Here is a 23,039-nt window from a genome sequence, read left to right as displayed (position 1 = left end):
CCTTATATTCTGGAACTGCCTGGCACAAAGGAGCTGTTTAATAGATGTTGACTAAACAGATGATTGAATATCCAAAACTTTTCCTCTCAGCATTATGATCTAATCCATGTTGGGGAATCAGAACAACTTTGACCTTCATCATATGCTCAAATAATTCCTTACATTTAGGGTGAAAACAAACAAAACCCACTTACTAAAAGTGAGGATGATTTTTTTACATGATGGATTAGGTACTTCAAAAATTGGATTGCATCTGAGTATGCTGACCAGGACCAAAATAACTCCAAGGCACATGAAAAGGTGCTAAATATTAATGTACACAAAGGAACTTTCCAGGGAAACTTGCCTGTTCAAACTCCTCCATGTCTACTTCTCCATCTCCGTTCAAATCAAACATCTTGAAGGCAATTTCAAAATTTCTCTGAGGAGCTGCAGGGAGTAAGGAAGGAAAGAATGGGAGGGAAGGAGGAGGAGAGAAGGGGGGTAAGAAAATATTTAGAAGGCATTAACTAAAAACAAAAAATCATTCCTTTAAGAAAAACAGAGTTAAACATTAAAATTTATTTATTTATTTATTTATTTATTTATTTATTTATTTATCTATTTATTTATTAACTGAGAGAGCATGAGCAAGGGAGAGGGGCAGAGGGAGGAGAGAAAATCTTAAGCAGGCTCCACGCTCACACAGAGCCTGATGTGGGGCTCAATCCTCCAACCCTGGGATCATGAGCTGAGCCAAAATCAAGAGTCCATAGGGCATCTGGGTGGCTCAGTCTGTTAAGCATCTGACTTCGGCTCAGGTCATGGTCTCACAGTTCATGGGTTTGAAGCACAGAGCATACTTCAGATCCTCTGTCTCCCTCTGTCTGCTCCTCTCTTGTTCTCTCTCTCTAAAAAATAAAATAAACATTAAAAAAAAAAAAAAAGGAGCCAGATGCTCAACTGACTGAGCCACCCAGGCACCCCAAACACTAAATGTAATATCAGGTGTAATGTCAGAATGCCACCATATTTATCCAGATCAATCTTGTAGCGATACTCCTTAAAACCAAAAGAGAAATTTTACTATAGCCAGTAAAGATAGCACTTGTCTCTTTGTGTTTCAACACCAATCTAAATGCTTCAGCTTTGCTTTCTTAGAACCATCCTCTTAACTGTGTAATATTAATGTTGTGCTGTTACTTAAATGTAGCATTATTTATCTGGGCATGAACGTCTGCTTGGGGTGAGACATATTGTGGCAAAGTAAGAGGTTGAAACTCTAAGTCTTTGTCTTGCCTTTTTAAAGCCAGCTAGATTTCTAGTTTGTTCTTTCTAGTCTCTCCATTGTAAGTGCAATCGCGAGTTCAGTGGATGTCATTCAGCCATCAGGTTATTTTCTTTTTTTTTTTTTTTTTTTAAAATTTTTTTTTTTTTTTAACGTTTATTTATTTTTGAGACAGAGAGAGACAGAGCATGAACAGGGGAGGGGCAGAGAGAGAGGGAGACACAGAATCTGAAACAGGCTCCAGGCTCTGAGCTGTCAGCACAGAGCCCGACGCGGGGCTCAAACTCACGGACCGTGAGATCATGACCTGAGCCGAAGTCGGACGCCTAACCGCCAAGCCACCCAGGCACCCCCATCAGGTTATTTTCTATACTACTTTGCTCATTATCACTATAGCTCTGAGGTAAGGACGAAAAGCATACTGGTATCTACTCGGCCTCCTATTTCAACCACGTCAGCTGGGTATACAAATTACTGAGCAAAGTATATGGAAATGGTAAAATAAAGCTGAAGTTTAAAAAACAAAATGAAAAATGCAAAGCTTGAGAAGATGGCGTATGTAGTTTTTTCCCCTTAGGTGAATGGCAAAAGCTCTTGAAGACTTTTTAGTATTCCTAGATCAAGAAATATAATATAAATATAATTAATACACTTGTGCATTAGAATAAAATGTAATGTTCCTCCTTCCTTACCACACTAAATGTTCTGGTAAAGAAAACAAAGTTGTTTACTTCCTTCCTTTGGTACTTCAAATTTATATAAATGTAGAGAATAAACCAAAATAAAATATCCTATATATCCTAATACTATTGAATTAAATTTTCAGTTAATATAATTTTTATTAAAAATTTTAAAGATTATGGGTGCCTGGTTGGCTCAGTCAGTTAAGCATCCGACTTTGGCTCAGGTCATGATCTCACAGTTTGTGAGTTTGAGCCCCATGTTGGGCTCTGTGTGGACAACTCAGAGCCTGGAGACTGCTTTGGGTTCTGATCTTCCTCTCTCTCTGCCCCTGCCCCACTCACGTTCTGTCTCTCTCTCTCTCTCAAAAATAAATTTAAAAAATAAACCTTAAAAAAATAAAAAAAATTAAAGATTGTAGGAAACAAAAAAGCAAAAAGGGGCTTAGTACATTATGCATAGTTACAGAGAATCCATATGTCCACGTTACTCATGCATTTGTCAATCATAACACCTTATAGGGTTAAATTCCACTTTCAGCTAGCTAGCCAGCTAGGCTGGTGAGCTCTTGGGTTTTAGGTTGCCTGGGCGAATCATGTGCCTGTCAGCTTCCCACTGCTTGCCTCACTTGATAGTGGCTTCCAACAGGCTTATTCTTCTCTAGGCCACAAATACAACTGTTACAAAGGATACAGCCAGGGGAGTTAGATTTTTGTATACTTGCTGTCACTTCTTAAGTTTCTCCTACTTGTCTGGAGACACCTGGGTGGCTCAGTCAGTTGAACATCTGACTCCTGATTTTGGCTCAGGTTATGATCTCATGGTTTGTGAGACTGAGCCCTGCATTGGAGCCTGCTTGGGATTCTCTCTCTCTGCCCCTCTCCAGCTCATGATCATTCTCTCTCAAAATAAATAAACATTAAAAAAAAATTAAAAACTTTCCTACTTGATGTTGTCTTTTACTGAAGAGTTACTACTATGTGCCAAGCCTTGAGCTTGATAATTTAAAGATGTTGATTATCTGAGTTAGTACACTCAACTCTGAAAGTTTTAATTTTCTTTTTATTAAAAATGTTATTTATTTTGAGAGAGAGAGAGAGAGAGAGAGAGAGAGAGAGAGAGAGAGAGAGAATCTCAAGCAGGATCCACACTGTCAACACAGAGCCCAACACAGGGCTCGGTCTCACAAACTGTGACATCATCACCTGAGCCAAAATCAAGAGTCGGACGCTTAACTGACTGAGCCACCCAGACGCTCCTGATTTTTTTTTCAACAGGGTAGACAATTGGGGCTCACTAAATGACAAGCCCCAAATTACACAGCTAATATGTGGCAGAACTGGTAAGTGAACCTAGGTCAACACTGACTCCAAAGCCCATAAACTTTTTCATTATGCTCCATGGCCTCCAACAGGGAGAGAGAGGTTCTTAACAATAATAAACACATACTCTATTTTGATATGTTTTAAACTAGACACAAAACAACAAAACATGACTCACTGATTATGTCAGTCTCTATAATAGCTGAGTTCCAAGTTCTTCATTTCAAGGACATACCATCAGAGAAACGTTGCATATGCCTTGCTTATACTTTAGACTTGGCTGCACTAATTGGAAATCCACAGGTAACATTAGATTCTCAGATAGGTTTGTCACATGTTTGAAAAAATCATGAATATGAATTGCTTTAGGCAGTAATGCATTCTCCTATCCTCCCCCCCTCATTCAAATACATCATTTGCCTATTCCTTGTAGATACCTGAGATTGTAACAACCACAGACAGCATAAAGCTGCTGAGAGTTTTAAGGCGGGGGCGGGGGGGGGGTGACACCATCAAACAGACGTTTATAAAGGATTTCTCTGGCTACAATGTGAATTGAAGGATGAGTTGGAAAACAAGAACCAGCTTCAGAGAAGACCGAGGAAGCTCTTGTAAATGCTGAAAATGTGAACTGGGGTGACTGCAGTGGTAATGGAGAGGAAGAAACAGATCTGAAATAAGGAGGTGGGATTACACAACTTAATGATTAATTAGCTGTGAAGAATAGACAGTAAAAAAGGCTGACAGCTTGACTGCCTTAGGCTAGCTTGCATATCATTAACCAAAAGATAAAACAGATGTAAAAGGTTCCGAGAAATAAAAGGAATTCTTTTCAGACCTGCTGAATTCAAGGGGTCTGCAGCCTATTCAGAGGAAAACACCGGGCAACTGGAGGCCAATATTTAAGGTAAAAGGAAGGAGAAGGGAAGCAGTGACAGAGGAGGTGGCATCAGGAAGAAATTAGTCCAAATGAACAGAAATGGGGAAAAATCTGGCAAAAGCCAGTCAGTACGTTGAAGCAAAGCTCAACAATTAAAGCAGCATTCCCATTCCCTATCTCCACTCATTACAGAGAGGACACAGAGTGCTTACAATTTTAGCTTTATCATAATATTTTATTCTTATGTCCTGTGAGTTTTGTGAAGGCACAGTCATCATTTAAATGACTGAATGAGTTATTTCAGCACACCATAGTTAATATATCCTCTTACAATTATGGTCATTTTACCAAAGCACACCCTGTACTTCTTTTTATTATTTTTAATTTTTTAATTTTTCATTTTGAGAGAGAGTGAGAGAGCGAGAGAGCGAGCGAGCACAAGTGGGGAAGGGGCAGAGGGAGAGGGAGGAAGAGAATCTCAAGCAGGCTCCATGCTCATTGTGGCCCAACGTGGGACTCAATCCCATGACCCTGGGATCATGACCTGAACAGAAATCAAGAGTCTGACACTCAACCGACTGAGCCACTCAGGCGCCTTACCCTGTACTTCTTGAGGTTTCTGTATCTTTTGATCCTGCTTACTTTCAAATAGAGTATTTGCTTATGTGGAGCTACTCAGAGTGTTTATTAAAGTGCATGCACTGATACTACTCTAGAGGCTGTGCTTCTAGTGCACTGGTCATGATAAGGCAAGTCAGGGCAGCAGCCTTGCACACTCTCGGGCCTTACTCGTCTATCAGGAAAGGTCCTTCCAGGAGTCGTTCTCTCAGCCTATCCAATCTTCATCTGCTGATCATATCAAAGCATTTAAGACAAGCAAATACCCATGTGCTTTTAAGTGAAACATGCTACCCAGGAAAATGCTATTAGGCAACTCTTGTACTTCCCTGTCTCCCTTTAAATGTAGGCTTCAGAGTATTTTTTTTTAAATCTAGCTGCTCTGGAAAGTTTTAAGGTGTCCAGGGTTTCTGCTAATTCATAACCTGTTTCATAGAAAGGTACTGAGAGAGGAATTCTTTTGAATCCCAGGCTACTTACAGAGTGAACAGTGAAGCTTTCTCCCACTGTGTTATCAACACAATCTACTTTTATTTTTATTTTTTTTTTTTATGAAATTTATTGACAAATTGGTTTCCATACAACACCCAGTGCTCATCCCAAAAGGTGCCCTCCTCAATACCCATCACCCACCCTCCCCTCCCTCCCACCCCCCATCAACCCTCAGTTTGTTCTCAGTTTTTAACAGTCTCTTATGCTTTGGCTCTCTCCCACTCTAACCTCTTTTTTTTTTTTTCCTTCCCCTCCCCCATGGGTTCCTGTTAAGTTTCTCAGGATCCACATAAGAGTGAAACCATATGGTATCTGTCTTTCTCTGTATGGCTTATTTCACTTAGCATTACACTCTCCAGTTCCATCCACGTTGCTACAAAGGGCCATATTTCATTTTTTCTCATTGCCACATAGTACTCCATTGTGTATATATACCACAATTTCTTTATCCATTCATCAGTTGATGGACATTTAGGCTCTTTCCATAATTTGGCTATTGTTGAGAGTGCTGCTATGAACATTGGGGTACAAGTGCCCCTATGCATCAGTACTCCTGTATCCCTTGGATAAATTCCTAGCAGTGCTATTGCTGGGTCATAGGGTAGGTCTATTTTTAATTTTCTGAGGAACCTCCACACTGCTTTCCAGAGCGGCTGCACCAATTTGCATTCCCACCAACAGTGCAAGAGGGTTCCCGTTTCTCCACATCCTCTCCAGCATCTATAGTCTCCTGATTTGTTCATTTTGGCCACTCTGACTGGCGTGAGGTGATACCTGAGTGTGGTTTTGATTTGTATTTCCCTGATAAGGAGCGACGCTGAGCATCTTTTCATGTGCCTGTTGGCCATCTGGATGTCTTCTTTAGAGAAGTGTCTATTCATGTTTTCTGCCCATTTCTTCACTGGGTTATTTGTTTTTCGGGTGTGGAGTTTGGTGAGCTCTTTATAGATTTTAGATACTAGCCCTTTGTCCGATATGTCATTTGCAAATATCTTTTCCCATTCCGTTGGAATCTACTTTTAGTACAGTGATTTCCAAAATGATCGTAATATATGTTGGAAGTGATTAAAACAATAAGATTATATTCAAAGCTCATTACTCAGAGTTCCATGACAATCTGTGCTACTAGGAAATGGAGATCCCTTAGGTCTGTTCTAGTTAAGAATCCATGTTTATATTATTCTATCATTAACAACAGTGATAAAATGACGACCCTAGATTGCTCTTGGAAGCACAGATTTTTCTGCTTTGTTTTAGTAACAAAAAAAAAGCATCTTTTTCTATATATATTAAGTTAAATATTCAGACAGCATTAACACTAGCTGTCTCAAGACTTTCATGACTGTTCCACTTAGCGTTTTTTTAATAGAAAAGGCACAAGACTAGGCCTCTAATTCTGGTTCTTCCAACAACATGAGTCATTATGCCTTAAATTCTTTTTTGGTAGTACTGACATAATAAACAAAAACATGAATAGGTTAGATTCTTATTTTCTGTTGGTTTGATTCTCCTACTACAGAATTCCTACTAGCACTATTCTTGTTTTAAAATGACGTTATAGGATAAATGAGGTAATTAATATGCAATATTAGAGAACTCTGAGTTAGAAAAAAAACCTTTAGATTATAATGAGTCTCTGTTTAATGATGAACCTGCCTACTGAATTTGTAAGGATGATCACATAACCTCTGATTATTTCTGAGAGAGAGAGAGAGGTCACCACTTCTGAGGTTCTAACCATTACTGGCCATATTAATTGAGCTTTTTTTCTCAAGCAGAACACAAATCTAATTCTGTGTAGCTCCTATAAACTGTCCTAGTTTAATTTTCTAGAGAGATAAAAAATAGATCTGCTTCCTCATCTATATGATGGCCCTCTGAAAACATAAAAAGACATGATCATCTCTCTACTAAGGTTTCTCAGAAATTGCTTTCCAGAACTTTAGCATATAACAGCCCCCCCCCCCCCCCCCCCCCCGCTTTCGGGTACTTCAGATGGTCAATGCCGCCCACAAATGCAGTATATCCTAAATGTAGTAAATCCTGGAATGACTTATCCTTTCTAGAAACAATAGGACTGCTTCTTTGCAGACTAACACACTAGCATTCCTCTTATGTGAAGGCTTAGTGTCTTGCTTTCTATATAACATTAGGCTTGGGGAAAGCGGGGAGAAAAATCTGTAAGATTTGATTTCAAAATAGTATCCCTCCCTGAATTCTTCTAGGTATGACGGTTAGGGTGCAGACTGAAAGTCGTCTTTCTGCCTTTTACAGAGTAGAGGGAAAAGGTTCTCATAGTACATGTTGTAGTTGGACTGCATTTCCTTGGGATGCTTTAGCCTCAGAAGAAGGGTGCTACACAAAATGAAAATATCCTAGGAATTATTTTAAACACACTTAAGCAGCAGCAGATTGATTTTCTTTTCATCAATAATAGTTGCCTTATATAAACTCTGGTTTCATTTCTGAGTAACCATTTTACAGGTAGTAAATATGATAATGTTAGCCTTTTCAGCAGTTTCTAATAGTTTCATGGCATGTGTCACGTTAACGCTATAGCTAATAAAAAGGGCTGCAAATATTTGAAAAATGTAAGACTTAAAGAATGACAAAAGAGAAGCACAAAGTCAAGAAGAACGTCTTTTTATAAAGTTACATATTTTACATTTGATTTTTATATACAGTTAACTGGGTACAAAGGCATATTTATGTGAAGCGAGGCATAATGAGAATATGAGTGGCTAAAAAATTTAACTCTTATACCTTCTGCTTCAACTCAGAAGCCCATAGTTAGGCTTCCCCTCATCTTTGTTTTGTGGAATTCTCTACTGACTAAAATATACACTATTAATCTTGGCACCTGAAGTTGATGAAGATGATGAGAACAGCTACAGCATTTGCTCTGAAATCAGGCACATAACTATTCTTGAAATACAAGATATAGGATGGCAAATTAAAAAAAATCCACATAAGGGGCGCCTGGGTGGCTCAGTCGTTTAAGTGTCTGACTTCAGCTCAGGTCATGATCTCATGGTTCACCAGTTCGAGTCCCGCATCAGGCTTTGTGCTGAGAGCTCAGAGCCTGGAGCCTGCTTCAAATTCTGTCTCCCTCTCTCTCTGCCCCTCCCCTGCTCATGCTGTCTCTGTCTCTCTCTCTCTCAAAAATAAACGTTAAAAAAATTAAAAAACATCCACATGGACTATAAGTGGTTATAGAAGATACTGTGTTATGAAATAAAGTTAAAATCAAGGTATTTTCCTGTTCCTTGTGTTAGAATTACAATTTAAAACATTGTAATGACTTTTGACTATGCTATAAATTTTAGTTCCTTACCATTTAGTGATTTAATATGTTCAAACAAGGGTTATTTATTTATTTATGATTTGAGAGTGTGGGGGGGGCAAGGGGGGGGGAGGGGAGAGAGAGAGAGAGACAGACAGAGAGAGAGAGAGAGAGAGAGAGAGAGAGAGAATTTTAAGCAGGCTTCATGCTCAGCACAGAGCCTGGTGCAGGGCTCAATCCCATGACCGTGAGGTCACAATCTGAGCCAAAATCAAGTGTCAGATGCTCAACCAACTCAGCCACCCAGGCACCCCAAACAAGGGTAATTTAATTAGACTATTTCCTGAATATGTTTTCTGTGATTGTACAGCTATAGGAATCCATTAAACAGGAACCAAACTATACAATATGAAATAGTGAATATTCTGCCACTTAAAACACCGTATCATATCATATGCAATTCAAAATGATAAAAACCTTTCATCGCTAACTTTTTGAATACAACATAAAGGAAATTTCTTTAGTGGAGGAAAAAAAGACAATAAGGCAATCTGAAATAGCCAAAGTTCATGGTATGTAAGTCCATCAATCTAGTTCTTCTTCTTAGCCTTGCTGTTTTAACACAGAACAGAAAAAAAATTCCCCTGGTGAAATGACAAATGCTAAGGATAAAGAAAAGAGAAATCCTAAGCCATCCAGAAGGAAAACACATTAGTTATCATAAAGAAAGAAGTATTAGGTTGTATCATAATTCTCCACAATACTTGAACACCACAGAATCTTGAGAGAAAACAATTGTAATTGAAGAATTACATACAAGTGAAGTCATCATTTGCCTACATTAGTGACAGAAGATATTCTCAGACATGCAAGAACTTTAAAATTGTATAACTCATACACCTTACTAACATTACACAAAAAACAGAAGCACAAGTCTTGAGCAAGGGTCAGTAAACTGCCCTCTTGGCTAGCCATTGATTTATGTAGTGTCTATGGCTGCTTTTGAGCTACAGACGCAGAGTTGAGACCTTAGTAGTTAAGTAGAAGTAGGTGCCATGGCTAGCAAGCCTAAAATATTTATCTTGCCCCTTAAGAAAAAGTTTGCAATCGCCGGTTGAGGAAATTCTTCAGCCAACAACAAAGATCCATCAAAATAAAGAAATAAAGACAGGGAAGATGAGATCAATTAGGAAGTGAGCAATAAATTAAGTGAGCAATAAAATCAGGAGAACAGAGTTAAGCTTAAATAATGGTTATTAATACAATAATAATCATGGCATCTGGCATTTATTAAATGTTATTTATTATGTATAGGCACTTTCTATGAATTATTTAATCCTCTCAGCCACTCTGTGACATCGTATTATACCCACCCCCTGTTAAAGAAGAGTAAACTAAGGTACAATGTGTCCAGGGTCGCAGAGCCAGAATTCAAATCCAGACAGCCTACTAGAGCATGCACTCTTGGTTATTCTCCCCAAATATAAAATACATAATAATGAAATATGAGAAGCATCCTTGAAAGAGAAAGTATGTAATGCAAAGTCATTTATAAAGAAATACTGTGGAAGTGTTCCTGGGTGGCTCAGTTGGTTAAGCATTCAACTCTGAATTTTGGCTCAGGTCATGATCTCAGGGTTCATCAGAGTGAGCCCTGTGTTGGGCTGTGCTGACTGCTTGGAGCCTGCTTGGAATTCTCATTCTCTCTCTCGCTCTCAAAATAAGTAAAATAAACTTAAAAAAAAAGAGAAAGAATGTGGAATAGAAAAAACTACCAGATTATTAAAAAGTAAACTGAGTAGAGAGAAGAAAGTGAAAGGAAGCTAAACGTCTCAGCTTCTAACAGGGGCGACTGGGTGGCTCAGTCGGTCAAGCGTCTGACTTCAGCTCAGGTCATGATCTCAAGGTTTGTGAGTTCAAGCCCTTCGTCGGGCTCAGAGCCTGGAGCCTGCTTCAGATTCTGTGTCTCATTCTCTCTCTACCGCTCCCCCAGTTCCGCTCTGTCGGTCTCTCAAAATCAAATGAATGTAAAAAAAAAAAAAAAAAAAGAAATGCATGACTTCATCCTGGATTAAAAAAAGTCATGTTGCACCTCTCCCCCAAAAGATGTCCCTACCACCAGTGGAATAGCTGACTGGGTGAGGCCTCTAGTAAGGAGGAAGAAGGAAATGGGAAGGAAAAGTCCCCTAGAGCCACTCATATGTACACCAGGACTCTCCCTCTCCTCACTTATTTATTGTGTGGTTCCCCATGACCATCCTTCCATCCCAGTGATCACTGCTAAGGCTCACAATGAATAAGATGAAGCCCATCTTCTGCTGTGCAAAATTGACATGGTCCAACCATTTATCACTTCCATGACCAAAGTGACCCAAATGACTCCCTCCTTCATTTCTAACCCTTGAAGAGGCTCCGTCTGACCGAGTCCAGAGAATTATTTTTACAGCGTGCCTCCTCTAATTACAGGGTGTTGCTACTACATTTTAATTGGGACTGCTAAAACCATCCAAAAGGCACTAACACTCCCAAGAGTTTCTTTCTAGGTCCCTTGGAGATACCTCTGGGGGGTAACCAAAACACTAACTGAGAATAAAAGAAAGAAAAAGGGGAAGCAGGTCTTTTACAATACAAACTGCTATAAAAGCTTCAGGAGAAACACAATGCCTAGAGCAAAGGTTTAAAAGAAAAAAAAAAAAAAAAAAACAAACCCAGCAAGAAAGCTCAGAAACATAAGGTGAGAGAAGACCAAATAAATCACAACAGAGTTAAATGAACTAAACTCCTCTATTAAAAGACAAATGCCGCCCTCCCAAGACAAAGGCTCTCAGATTGGATCAAACCATGTTATTTATAAGAAATGTATCAAAAACAAAATAGTATAGAAAGATAAAAAAACTTGTTGAAAGTGGAGTATTGAAGTCTCCTAATATTTTTTTTAAACGTTTATTTATTACTGAGAGACAGACAGAGACAGAGCATGAGCATGGGAGGGGCAGAGAGACAGGGAGACACAGAATCTGAAGCAGGCTCCAGGCTCTGAGCTGTCAGCACAGAGCCCAACACAGGGCTTGAACTCACAAACTGAGAGATCATGACCTGAGCCGAAGCTGGAAGCTTAACTGACTGAGCCACCCAGGCTGAAGTCCCCTAATATTAATGAATTGTCAATTACTCCCTTCAGATCTGTTGATATTTGCTTAATATACTTAGGTGTTCTAATGTAGGATGTATGTGTATTTAAAATTGTTATAACCTCTTGGGGCGCCTGGGTGGCGCAGTCAGTTAAGCGTCCGACTTCAGCCAGGTCACGATCTCGCGGTCCATGAGTTCGAGCCCCGCGTCAGGCTCTGGGCTGATGGCTCAGAGCCTGGAGCCTGTTTCCGATTCTGTGTCTCCCTCTCTCTCTGCCCCTCCCCCGTTCATGCTCTGTCTCTCTCTGTCCCAAAAATAAATAAACGTTGAAAAAAAAAATTTAAAATTTTTATAACCTCTTGATAAATTAACCCCTTTATCATTATACGATGACTTTGTTTCTTGTTCCAGTTTTTGACTTAAAGTTTATTTTGTCTGCTACAAGTATAGCTATCCCTGTTCCCTTCTGGTTTGCATTTGTATAGAATATCTTTTTGCATCCCTGCACTTTGAATCAGTGTGTTCCCTTTAGCAGAAGTGAGTTCCTTGTAGGCAGCATATGGTTGGGTCTTGTTTTCTACAAATTTAGCAACTATCTGCCCTTTGTTTGGAGAACTTAACCCACTTATTTAAAGTAATTATTATTATTATTTTAATGTTTACTTATTTTGAGAGAGTGTGTGTGTGCACATGACCGGGGAGGGGCAGAAAGAAAGGAAGAGAGAGAGAATCCCAAGCAGGCCATGGCGCTATCAGTGCAGAGCCCCAAGGTGGGGCTCTAACCCACGAACCATGAGATCATGACCTGAGCTGAAATCAAGAACTGCACACTTAACTGACTGAGCCACCCAGGTGCCCCTTAAAGTAATTATTGATTGCTAAGGACTTGGAGTTGCTATCTTCTTGTTTTCTGCATTTTTTTGTAGTTCCTTTGTTGTTTTTTCCTTTCTTGCTGTCTTCCTTTGTGAATTTATGATTTTCTGCAGTGATATACTTTGCTTCTTTATCTTGTGTTATCCACTATAGCTTTTTTTTTTTCTTTTGAGAGAGAGGGAGGGAGAGAGAGAGAGAGAGAGAGCACACATGTGAGTGGGGCAGAGGGAGAGAGAGGATCTCAAGCAGGTTCCATACCCAGCATGGAGCAGGACACGGGGCTTGACCCTGGGATCATGACCTGAGCTGAAATCAAAAGTCAGACACTCAACTGACTGAACCACCCAAGTGCCCCTTATTTTGTGGTCACCATGAAACATAATTGAAACATCTTACAGACATAACAGTCTTTTTTTTTTTTTAAGTAGGCTTCATGCTTAGCGCGGAGCCCAACGCAGGGCTTGAACTCATGATCCTGAGATCAAGACCTGAGCTGAGATGAACCAACTGAGCCACCCAGCCACCTCAATAGTCTATTTTTTAAATTAATTACTTTATCTATCTATCTATCTATCTATCTATCTACCTACCTACCTACCTACCTATATATCTATCTTTCTTTCTTTGAGAGAGGGGGAGAGAAAGCACATGCAAACATGTGTGGGGGGGGGTGGGCAAAGGAACAGGGAGAGAGAGAATCTAAGCAGGCTCCATGCCCAATGTAGAGCATGAGGTGGGGCTTGATCTCACAACCCTGAGAGCATGATCTGAGCTGAAATCAAGAGTTGGATGCTTAACCGACTAAGCCCCCAGGTACCCCTAGACAGTCTACTTCAAAATGATAACTCAATTTCAATTACATACAAGATTTGTACCCTTCCCTCTCAACATTTTGTTTTTGATGTCACAATATGCATCTTTTTATATTGTATATGCATTATGTGTGTGTATAAATTATTGTTGTTATAGCTAATTTTAATACTTTTGTCCTTTAACCTTTATACTAGAATTGAGTGGTTAACACATCACCATATTACTGTATTAGAGTAGTCTGAATCTAACTATAGACTTACCTTTACCAGTGTTTTCTGTATTTTCATGTTACTAGTTAGTGTCTTTTTATTTAAACATGAAGAACTTTCAACATTTCTTATAAGGTAGGTCCAGTGGTAATGAAGTTCTTCAGCTTTTGTTTGTTATGGAACATACTTATTTATCTCACCTTCATTTTTTGGAGGGTAAATTTGCTGGGTAAAGTATTCTTGGTTGGCTTTTTTCTTTCAGTCCTCTGAATATATTACTCCATTCTCTCCTGGCCTGCAAGGTTCCTGCCGAGAATTCAGCTGATAGCCTTATAGGGGATCCCTTGTATGAAAAATTTGTTTTCTCTTGCTACTTTAAACATTCTATCTCTGTCTGTGATTTTAGTTTTATTATAATGTGTTTTGGAGAAGATCATTTTGGATTGAAATTTTGTGGTGGCCTATTAGCTTCATGAACTTGAACGTCCAAATCCCTCTCCAGGTTTGGGAAGGTCTCAGTCATTATTTAAGCTTTCTACCCCCTTTTCTCCTTCTCTTCTCCTTCTAGGACTCCAACGATAGGTAGATTATTTCTCTTCATGGTGTCCCATAGGTCCAGTAGGTTTTCTTCATTTCTTTTCATTCTTTTTTCTTTTTGTTCCTCTACTGGATACTTTCAAACAATGTCTTTGAGCTCACTGATTCTTCTGCTTGGTCCAGTCTGCTGGAGCTCTTCTTCAGTTCAGCCATCATATTCTTAAGCTCCCAAATTTGTTTGGTTCTTTATGTTTTATATCATTGTGTTCTTTTATTGTTTTTCTGATTTTGTTATTTATCTGTGTTCTCTTATAGCTCTCTGAAGATATTTATTTATTTTAATTTTTTTTAATGTTTATTTATTTTTTTTTTTTGAGAGAGAGAGGGAGACAGAGCATGAGCAGAGGAGGGGCAGACACAGAATCGGAAGCAGGCTCCAGGCTCTGAGCTGTCAGCACGGGACCTGATGCGGGGCTCGAACTCACAAACTGTGAGGTCATGACCTGAGCCGAAGTCGGACACTCAACTGACTGAGCCACCCAGGTGCCCCTCTGAAGATATTTAGAACATTAATTATGTTGAATTCTTTGTTAGATAATTCCTGTGTCTTCATTTCTTTGTGGTCAGTTACTGGAATTTTTCTTTGTGAAGTCATGTTTTGGTGCTTTTTCTTGATTCCTATTGTGTAGGTGTCTGTGCATTTGGACAAACAGTTATCTTTTCCACTTTAAGAACTGACTTGTGTAAAGGAAGACCTTTGCTGAGGGTGGGGCACACATCCTGGTGGGGAAGGGTGCCAAGTGCAGGGGTGTGTAGTGGCTCTGGGTCCAGATGTGGTGGTGACTCATTGGCTCAGGATGCTGGGGTCTACAGTATTGCCGATTGCATAGTCCTTTGCAAGAACTGCAGCGGATCTGCTGAGGCTGCAATGGTTGTTGGTGTCCTTGGGCAGCACCTCTAGATCTAGCAGGTAGGAACCAGGGCAGGCAGTGGTAGCAGCTGGAGTGACAGTGGGCACACACTCAGCTATAGGAGCCAGCTGCAGGGACCTGTAGTGGCAGGGGCCAGCTACAAACACACACATACTGGTGGGGCTAAGGACAAAGGCCAGGACCAAGTGGCAGTTATTGTGGCCCTGGCTGTTACACTGCACTACTGTGGCTGCTGGGTCTTGTCACAGGTGCAACAGCAGTGGAAATGAATGTCTTGAATCAACTCATGGGCATGCAGGCACACAGGTGGAGGGATTAGCTGCAGGTGAGCCCAGTGGTACAGGCCAGTGACAGGAGACAGGGCCAGGTCCAGGGCCAGGACCACAAATAGCTGTGGAAACCTTGGCTACTGGCATGTACTCTCATGGCTACAGGATCTTGCCACAGGTGCAGACACAACAATGGAGGCAGGTGAAGGGCATCAGACCAGCAGTATGCAACAGCACAGCTAGAGGGATTAGCCTTGAGTGCATGCAGTGGTGGGGATTAGCTGGAGGGGTCTAGGCTGGAATGTATGTGCAGCCTCAGAGGCTTGGGCTGACTGCTAGTGTGGGTCCCAGGCTCCAGTGGAGAATGGGGTGGGAAGGGTAGTTGGTATCAATGAATACGAATATTTTGGGGGCAAAAACCAGTGAAATCTGCAGGAAGTATGTGGTAGCTGTGTTGGCCACTGGTACCTTCATTGGTGAAAGCTGCTGGGGTCTTCTACAGAGCAGATCGCTGGGAATCGCAGTCACTCCATGTCTGGTAGTGATATCCCTGCTTTTCTTCCTCATTTCTAGTCAATTCTCTACATCTCCTTTTTGCTGGTCTCTGGGTGGGGTGAAACTGAAGCAAGTCCTTTATATAGTGACCTGAAAGGCTGGGGAAGCTGACTGGTCATTTCAGTCTTCCGTTTTCAGCGAGGGGAATTCTGTATAGATATGGAGTTCCCTCTTGGTGCTGAGCAGTGCTGGCTTGGGGGATGGGATAGCATAGGCAAATGGAGATGTTTATCCTTCCTTTTGTGTGATTATTCACAAATTATTTGTTTCACTGTGTTAGTGACGTTTCTTAAGTGGACTCCAGAGCTCTCCCAGAGCCACTTCTGTTTGTGGATAGCTATCTAATTGTTGATCTTTATTGGGAGGGATGGAGGCTGGGTTCTCCTGTTTCCTTGTCTTTGCAACATCACTAAATGAGGCCCTCCTCTGGTGAATCCATTTCTGGATCTCTATTCTTCTTTAGAGAAGTTTCTGGGATTTCAACATCAGGTCATATTCTTATCTTTAAGAATCTTATTATACTGCTACCACATCCACTGTATGAAGCTCATCATTTAGGAAATCTTACAGACCTACAAATATCTTGAAAGTATTTCTAGAACTATTACGGGAACTTATAGGTCATTTATGATTTAGTGTGAATTCATTTAATCTGAAGACTTAATTTTTTTTTAAGTTTATTTATCTTTCCTAGTAATCTCTACAACCAACATGGGGCTCGAACCCCATGATCTTGACCTCAAGATCAAAAGTTGCATGCTCCTCTGACTGCGACAGCCAGGCACCCAAGATTTAATTTTTAATTTTAATTTTTTTAAAGTTTACTTATTTACTTTGAGAGAGAGAGCAAGGGAGGGACAGAGAGAGAGAGAGAGAGAGAGAGAGAGAGAGAACCCTAAGCATGGGGCTCTACCTCACAAAACGTGAGATCATGACCTGAGCCAAAATCAAGAGTCAGACACTCAACTGACCAAGCCACCCAGGTACCCCTAATTTTTTAAAACTTAAATTTGTTGTATTGTGAGAAAGGCAATTGTGTCTTTTGGAATGATGGTTGAGGAGAGACAAATACAGATATTCCTCTGATAGCTTAGCACAAAGCTGGCTTTGTAGATTTGAATTAGCTCAGTGAAAGAAGAGGCTGATATCACCCATGGAGTGGAAGCCCCCTCTTTCTAACAAGACCACTTTGTCAACCAGGATGCTCTTATTGTTACACAACAACCTGGATGTTCCCTGCCTCCCATCCCTGTAATTACAGAGAGTTATGGGGGCAGTATCTTTTTCCTAGAGCCCTTTTCATGATATGTTTCAGCAGTGTCCGGTCCAACAAAGCACATTTTTCTGCTAAATGGTATAAAGATGGGGACTGGGTAATTTTGCTGCTTTTCTGCCTGTGGGTTGCTCCACTATTTTAGATTCCATTTAGACTACATAGTACCAGTAGTATTTATGACGGTGTTCCTTTTGTATAACAAAGGGGAAAAGTAATTCTTCTTGGATGAAGAATTTCCTAGAAGGCAGAGAATTTAGTCTACTTTGACACTGAAGACCAAGTCTTTTCCCTTCAACTTGTCTTGGTATAGATCTAAAGGCTTCCTTCCACCTGTGGAAAGAACTCAGGAAAGAAGGAAGCCCTATGTGTCTAACTGATTATGTTCCACTAGTGGAAAACCTAGAGAGCCAAGCATAAATCAGATTTAAGAGCAGGGTTACTCCTAGAAAAGGCCAGGAAAGGATCTCCTGATGAATTCTGCAGAAAACAAGAAGACAGATGACCCCATCTGTGAGAACAATGGTGTTAAGATAAAACAATGATCTGCTTTGAAGACTTTCTCCTCTGGGTGCTAAAACAAGCTGAATCAACAAGATCATTCTGGCTCCTGTACTGAGAATGGGCTGTAGAGAAGCAAGTGTGATAAAAGGATGACTAGTTAGGAAGGTACTAAAATAATCGAAGAGACATGAGAGGACAGGGAAAAATGGTGGGATTCTGGATTATTTCAAAGTAGAGCTGACAGGATTTGCCACAGATCAGAAATACAAATATTCAGACTATTTTTCAAATACACATGCAAACACATACACATATTTTTTCTCTTTTCCCAAAATGGAATCATGCAATATATATATTTTGACTCATCAATACCTTGTGAACATTTTTCTATGCTAATAAATCTCTGTATTACATACATAATATTAAGTGCTATACTGAACTTCATTGCATAGATTTATTGTAATGTGTTCAGCCATCTGATATATGAGTTCTTTTCAATGTATTTTTGACCATCAACATCATTATACACGTGATCATTTTATTATATATATATTAATATATACTATATATATTAATATATATAGTATATATTATTATATCATTTTATTTTAAGTCTAACTTATAGAAATGAAATTGCTAAGCTAACGGGTTAGCACTTCTGAAAGTGTTTGATAAACACTGACTGTCAAGATTCTGAAAAGGCATGCCAATAATTTATGCTCTTATATATATAGTCAATTACATTTAAGTGTCAGTCCAGTAGTTAATTTTCATGTGCAAATGGATACCCAAAACGGTACACTATGATTTTGGTAGTCAAATGAGAGTAGGAACAACTAATTGTTCCCTTCAAGAGAACATAACCAACCCTAATTTTTACCCCAGTTTCTCAGAGTTCTAAAGGACTTCACCTTTGAGAGTGATTTCAGTTTAGGAAAGATTCATTCAACTCATAGAGGACTAAGCCCAAGTCTATGCTGGTCTAACTGTAAGGCAGAGTGGGGGATAAAACTTCCCCAGATGCAAGGTACAGCCATGATGCCCATGATTTACTGGTCTATAGTCTGTCACAGGGTAGCCAGGACCCCAAGATACAGGGGGTAGAGGGCAGGGGTAAGGCTGCTATTCCCAATAGCACTTACTGGAAGGATCTAATTAGAAGACCTATGGTTTTACTCTGATAAATTCTGACCATAAAGAAAAACATTTAGAAATGTAATGTATAGTCTTAGAACAGACTTAACATTCACATTTAGTTAGTCTGGCTTTTATTTGAAAATCCTCAAACAATGAAAGAAACTACATGGGCTTACCATCATTACATACAGGCTGTACGATGGCTACAAAGAGAGCTCTTTATTTTTATTGCATCTCAGTGTGATTTATTTAATGTCAATTTAAAGGTTTTCTAAAGAATATGGAACACTACATGTCAAGAATCTGCTTTTAAAAAATTCATGGGGGCGCCTGGGTGGCTCAGTCAGTTAGGTGGCCGAATTTGGCTCAGGTCATGATCTCGCAGTCTGTGAGTTCGAACCCTGCATTGGACCCTGTGCTGACAGCTTAGAGCCTGGAGTCTGCTTTGGATTCTGTGTTTCCCTCTCTCTCTGCCTCTCCCCGCTTGCACTCTCTCTCTCTCAAAAATAAACAAACATTAAAAAAAATTTTTTTAATTTATAAGATTGTGAAAATCTTCTGAATTCCTTCAGCAAGGTTTCAGCTGTACAGACACTTATTCCTTCTAACTGCTGCTTTTCTACCATTTGCATTTTTCTAGAAAATACATTTCAGCCCTGATTCTCAAAAAAAAAAAAAAAAAAGATTTATAATTTCACACCTGAAAAAAGAAATAGCTAATGTTTCAAGTTCATAGCTCATAACCTATCTTTGAGCTATATTTCAGCCTCAGTTACTGGATGACCTTCTGAGAGCTGCCAGAAACAGTCTTTCATTTAAATTGCTCTTTATTACACTATTATTTGACAGTTGTGCTAAAGGAAGAGTATTCAATGCCACAGATGTCAAAAAGCTTGGATTCCCCAAGAGTTCCTGGGAGAGATTCTGGAAGGCATGCCAGGGCTTTACCCTTGATTAAGGTCATGTTCTACTTTAGGAATATATTTTCTTCAAATGCATGTTACTATTTTTATGCCCAAATTACATATGCCTGTGTGACAGATCGCCACCCCTATCTTGAAAGATCTTAAAAAATAATAATTTATGGGGGCGCCTGGCTGGCTCAGCATGCAGCTCTTAATCTCGGGGTTGTAAGTTCAAGCTCCATGTTGGGTGTAGAAACTACTTAAAAATAAAATATTAAAAAAATTCATCTGCTTGGCTTTCATTTCATCCTATGTGGTTTTAGTCCACTCCATGTACTCAATAGTAGCCAACGTGAAAGCTTACGCCAAGATGCAACTTACTGCATAGATGCTTAGAATTAGTTGCTTTAATAAATAAGATTGGATATTGGATATTTAATTTACGCTAATTTGAATGACCATCGTTACATGTGACTTGGTTGGGCATTCACCCAAAAGCTATGTGTTTTTTCAGTTTAGTGCTCCCTCCCCCAAATTTTAGCTATTTGAATTAATTTTCTAGATTTCATCATGTATATATTCATAGAGAGTAGCTATTATTTAAAACAGTTTTAAATACCAGGCAAGATTGCTAAGGGTACTTGGAACAATATAAAATTTTAGTAGGTATACTAAAGTAACTTCACAAAAATTCTTGGCTATTTATTTAGCCAACAAATATATATGGAGTACTTATTGTGTGTCAGATACTGTGTTGAGTATCTTCTCCAGAAGGTGTAATGGTTAAGCAAACCATTCTGTGACAACCTTTCTTGCCTTGATTTCCTTTGTGTACCCTCAAATTCCCCAGCACAACAAATAAGCTTTTCTAAAATTGTTACAGGGAAAGGTGAACAACACATGATGAAGCCTATGCATAACCAAACACTAGCAAGTTGTGGTTTTAGTGAAAGGTCAACTATACAGATAGACAGATACACTTGATTCCAGTCCAACTTCTAAGAGGCAAACAATGTGAAAAAGTGGGGCTCCTGGACCATAAGCAAAGACCTTTAAATATTATCAATTATTAAGGACTGAATTCTTATAGAGCCATCCCAACCATCAATAGAACGAAAGCAGGACAGGATGGAGCCTGAGGAGGATAGGACAAAAGTTAGAAGAGTTATAAGAGGCTGAAATCTGGGAAAGTTTCTATAATGTTCTAGGGAAGTAAAAGAAAGGCTATAGTAGAAAGGTAAACTGAGGCCCATTTGACACTGTAATCAAGGATACGGAGATGGATGGGTGGCTGGGTCTACTTAAAAGGGACTCAGAGAAGCCACATCCCAAATAGCCTTTTGTTCAAATATTTTTAGAGGGGTGCTCGGGTGGCTCAGGTGGTTAAGTGTCCAACTGTTGATTTCAGCTCAGGTCATGCTCTCACAGTTTGTGAGATCCAGCCCTCTATTGCTGTTTCTCTCTCAAAAATAAGTAAATAAACTAAAAACAAACAAATATATATACATATATATATATATATTAATGAATAGTAGTGGTAGGATACAGTTTTAGGTACTTTGGGGATACAAAGCCATATGACATAGTTCCTATTTCAAGATATTATTTAGTGATACTATATCCCTTGTCTAACTTTTATTAATTAGGGATTCTTTTGAATAATAAGCATTTCCTGCAAATGTCTCTGGAGCTATTATGATTCACAATTCAATGTAAAAAAAATTTTTTTTTTAATTCTAAATGTTTGTTAAAAACAAAAACAACAAAATCCTAATTGAGATATGCTAAGAGAAAGGTAGTTTTGATCTGAAGAATGAAGGGAGAAAAAGAAATAATTTTATAGACGAGGGCATTTTCTAGAAAGCAGAGAACTTAGCCTATTTTGGAATTTTATTTTACCTGTTCCATGAACTTTTAACCCATTGATAAATGCAGCCTAAGAAAGTGGGAAGCCTTTGAGTTTACCAAATGCTTCCCCTATTAGGCTTTCCTTCCCAAGGGCCTAAGGAGCAGAGAAGTAGAACTGGGAAGGACCTCCTTCTCTTCTCTCTTGGAGAGCCCCTACCTGAACCTCAGGTATCAGAGAGAACGGACTCCCTAGAAAAGTAGCAGAAAGTTTTGAAGGCCAACAACAGCTGTTCAAGAGAGGACAAAGTGTAAGCAGACACAATTCTGGTGGCAGCATCAGACCACTGAGCATACAGAAAATACTCCTGACTACCTCATTCAACACTCTCTCCTTTAGAACACAGCCCTAGCTTGAGAGGAGAGCTACAGACATCATGTGCCCTTAACCAGATTTCTATAACATTTTAAGACAATATTAGAATTTTATTAGAATTTTTAAAAAGTGAAAGTGGATCAATTCAAATAAAACACAAGTATGAAAAGGCTAGTAAGAACTGGTTTCCTTGGAGGGTATAATTATGAAATCTTCCCCAAGATGCAGTCAAAATATATTTAGATCTTATTTTTGTTATAAGCCACAATTTGCTTCTTTAGTCTCTGTTCTTCTCTTAGCCTATGAACCCTCAGAAGGAATCTCAAGCTACTGTTCCCCAAAAATATACTTCCTTTAGCATATAAAGAAAACATTTTAATCTTCTAGTATAATCATATGCAGGTCTGAGAGACTTAAACACAAACACGACTTATTTCTTGTTCATCTGAACTAAAATTCTTATGTGGTCGTTGATATAAAAGTGTAAATGCTTCAACTTTCTCCAAGAGTGGGGTTACTGAAACCTCAGAGTGCTCTCAGATACATCTGGCTCAAAATGAAGTGAACATCATAAATATTTGATACATTTAAAAGCATTGTTTTATTGTTTTGATAAAGCTGCATTATAAAATCAACAAATTAACCTTAAGAACAGGTAATGTCAGAGAAAGAAGTTGTTGGTAAGTAACACAATGAGATCCTTTTGGCTGTAGAACATGCAAAAAGAATATTTTTAAAATTCTAAGCACCTTTTACAGGCAAAAATAGCACTGAATTCAGCCTTTCATCTGCTTCGTCTTACTCCTCATGATGTCAACTTAGCAATGGTAGATAATCCAAGAAATAAAAAACTTAGATTAATAGCTAAACCAAATTTTCTCTGTAACTTCCCCAACTCTGATGTCCCAATAAAAAAGATTTGTAGCTGCCTTAAATGTGTTGATAGATCTCAGAATGCTGCCTTGCTCATATTTTTCAACAGATCACTCAAGCTGAAAAACATTTTCATCTGTAACTAACGAAACATTTTCATTAGACAGAATGGCACTGATCAGCACCATGATCTCCAAGTCACGTACACTTTATGATCAGCTCCTGAGTTTGCACGGCAAGAGAAATAAAATATCATAAACTTT

The 23,039-nt window shown here is 39.2% G+C and overlaps 1 protein-coding gene across 1 annotated transcript in view; it reads right to left on the bottom strand.

Annotated features, from left to right (window-relative positions):
- MICU1 (mitochondrial calcium uptake 1) overlaps positions 1–23,039 on the bottom strand; it is a 250,315-nt gene that overhangs the window by 86,165 nt on the left and 141,111 nt on the right. The window contains 1 exon segment of the mRNA XM_032595262.1: positions 347–429. Coding sequence (XP_032451153.1) covers positions 347–429 — 83 coding nt within the window.

This window comes from Lynx canadensis, chromosome D2 (genome assembly GCF_007474595.2).
Source record: "Lynx canadensis isolate LIC74 chromosome D2, mLynCan4.pri.v2, whole genome shotgun sequence".
Taxonomy (NCBI): Eukaryota; Metazoa; Chordata; class Mammalia; order Carnivora; family Felidae; genus Lynx; species Lynx canadensis.
The sequence above is the reverse complement of the archived record's forward strand: the minus strand, read 5'-3'. Positions and strand labels throughout refer to the sequence as shown.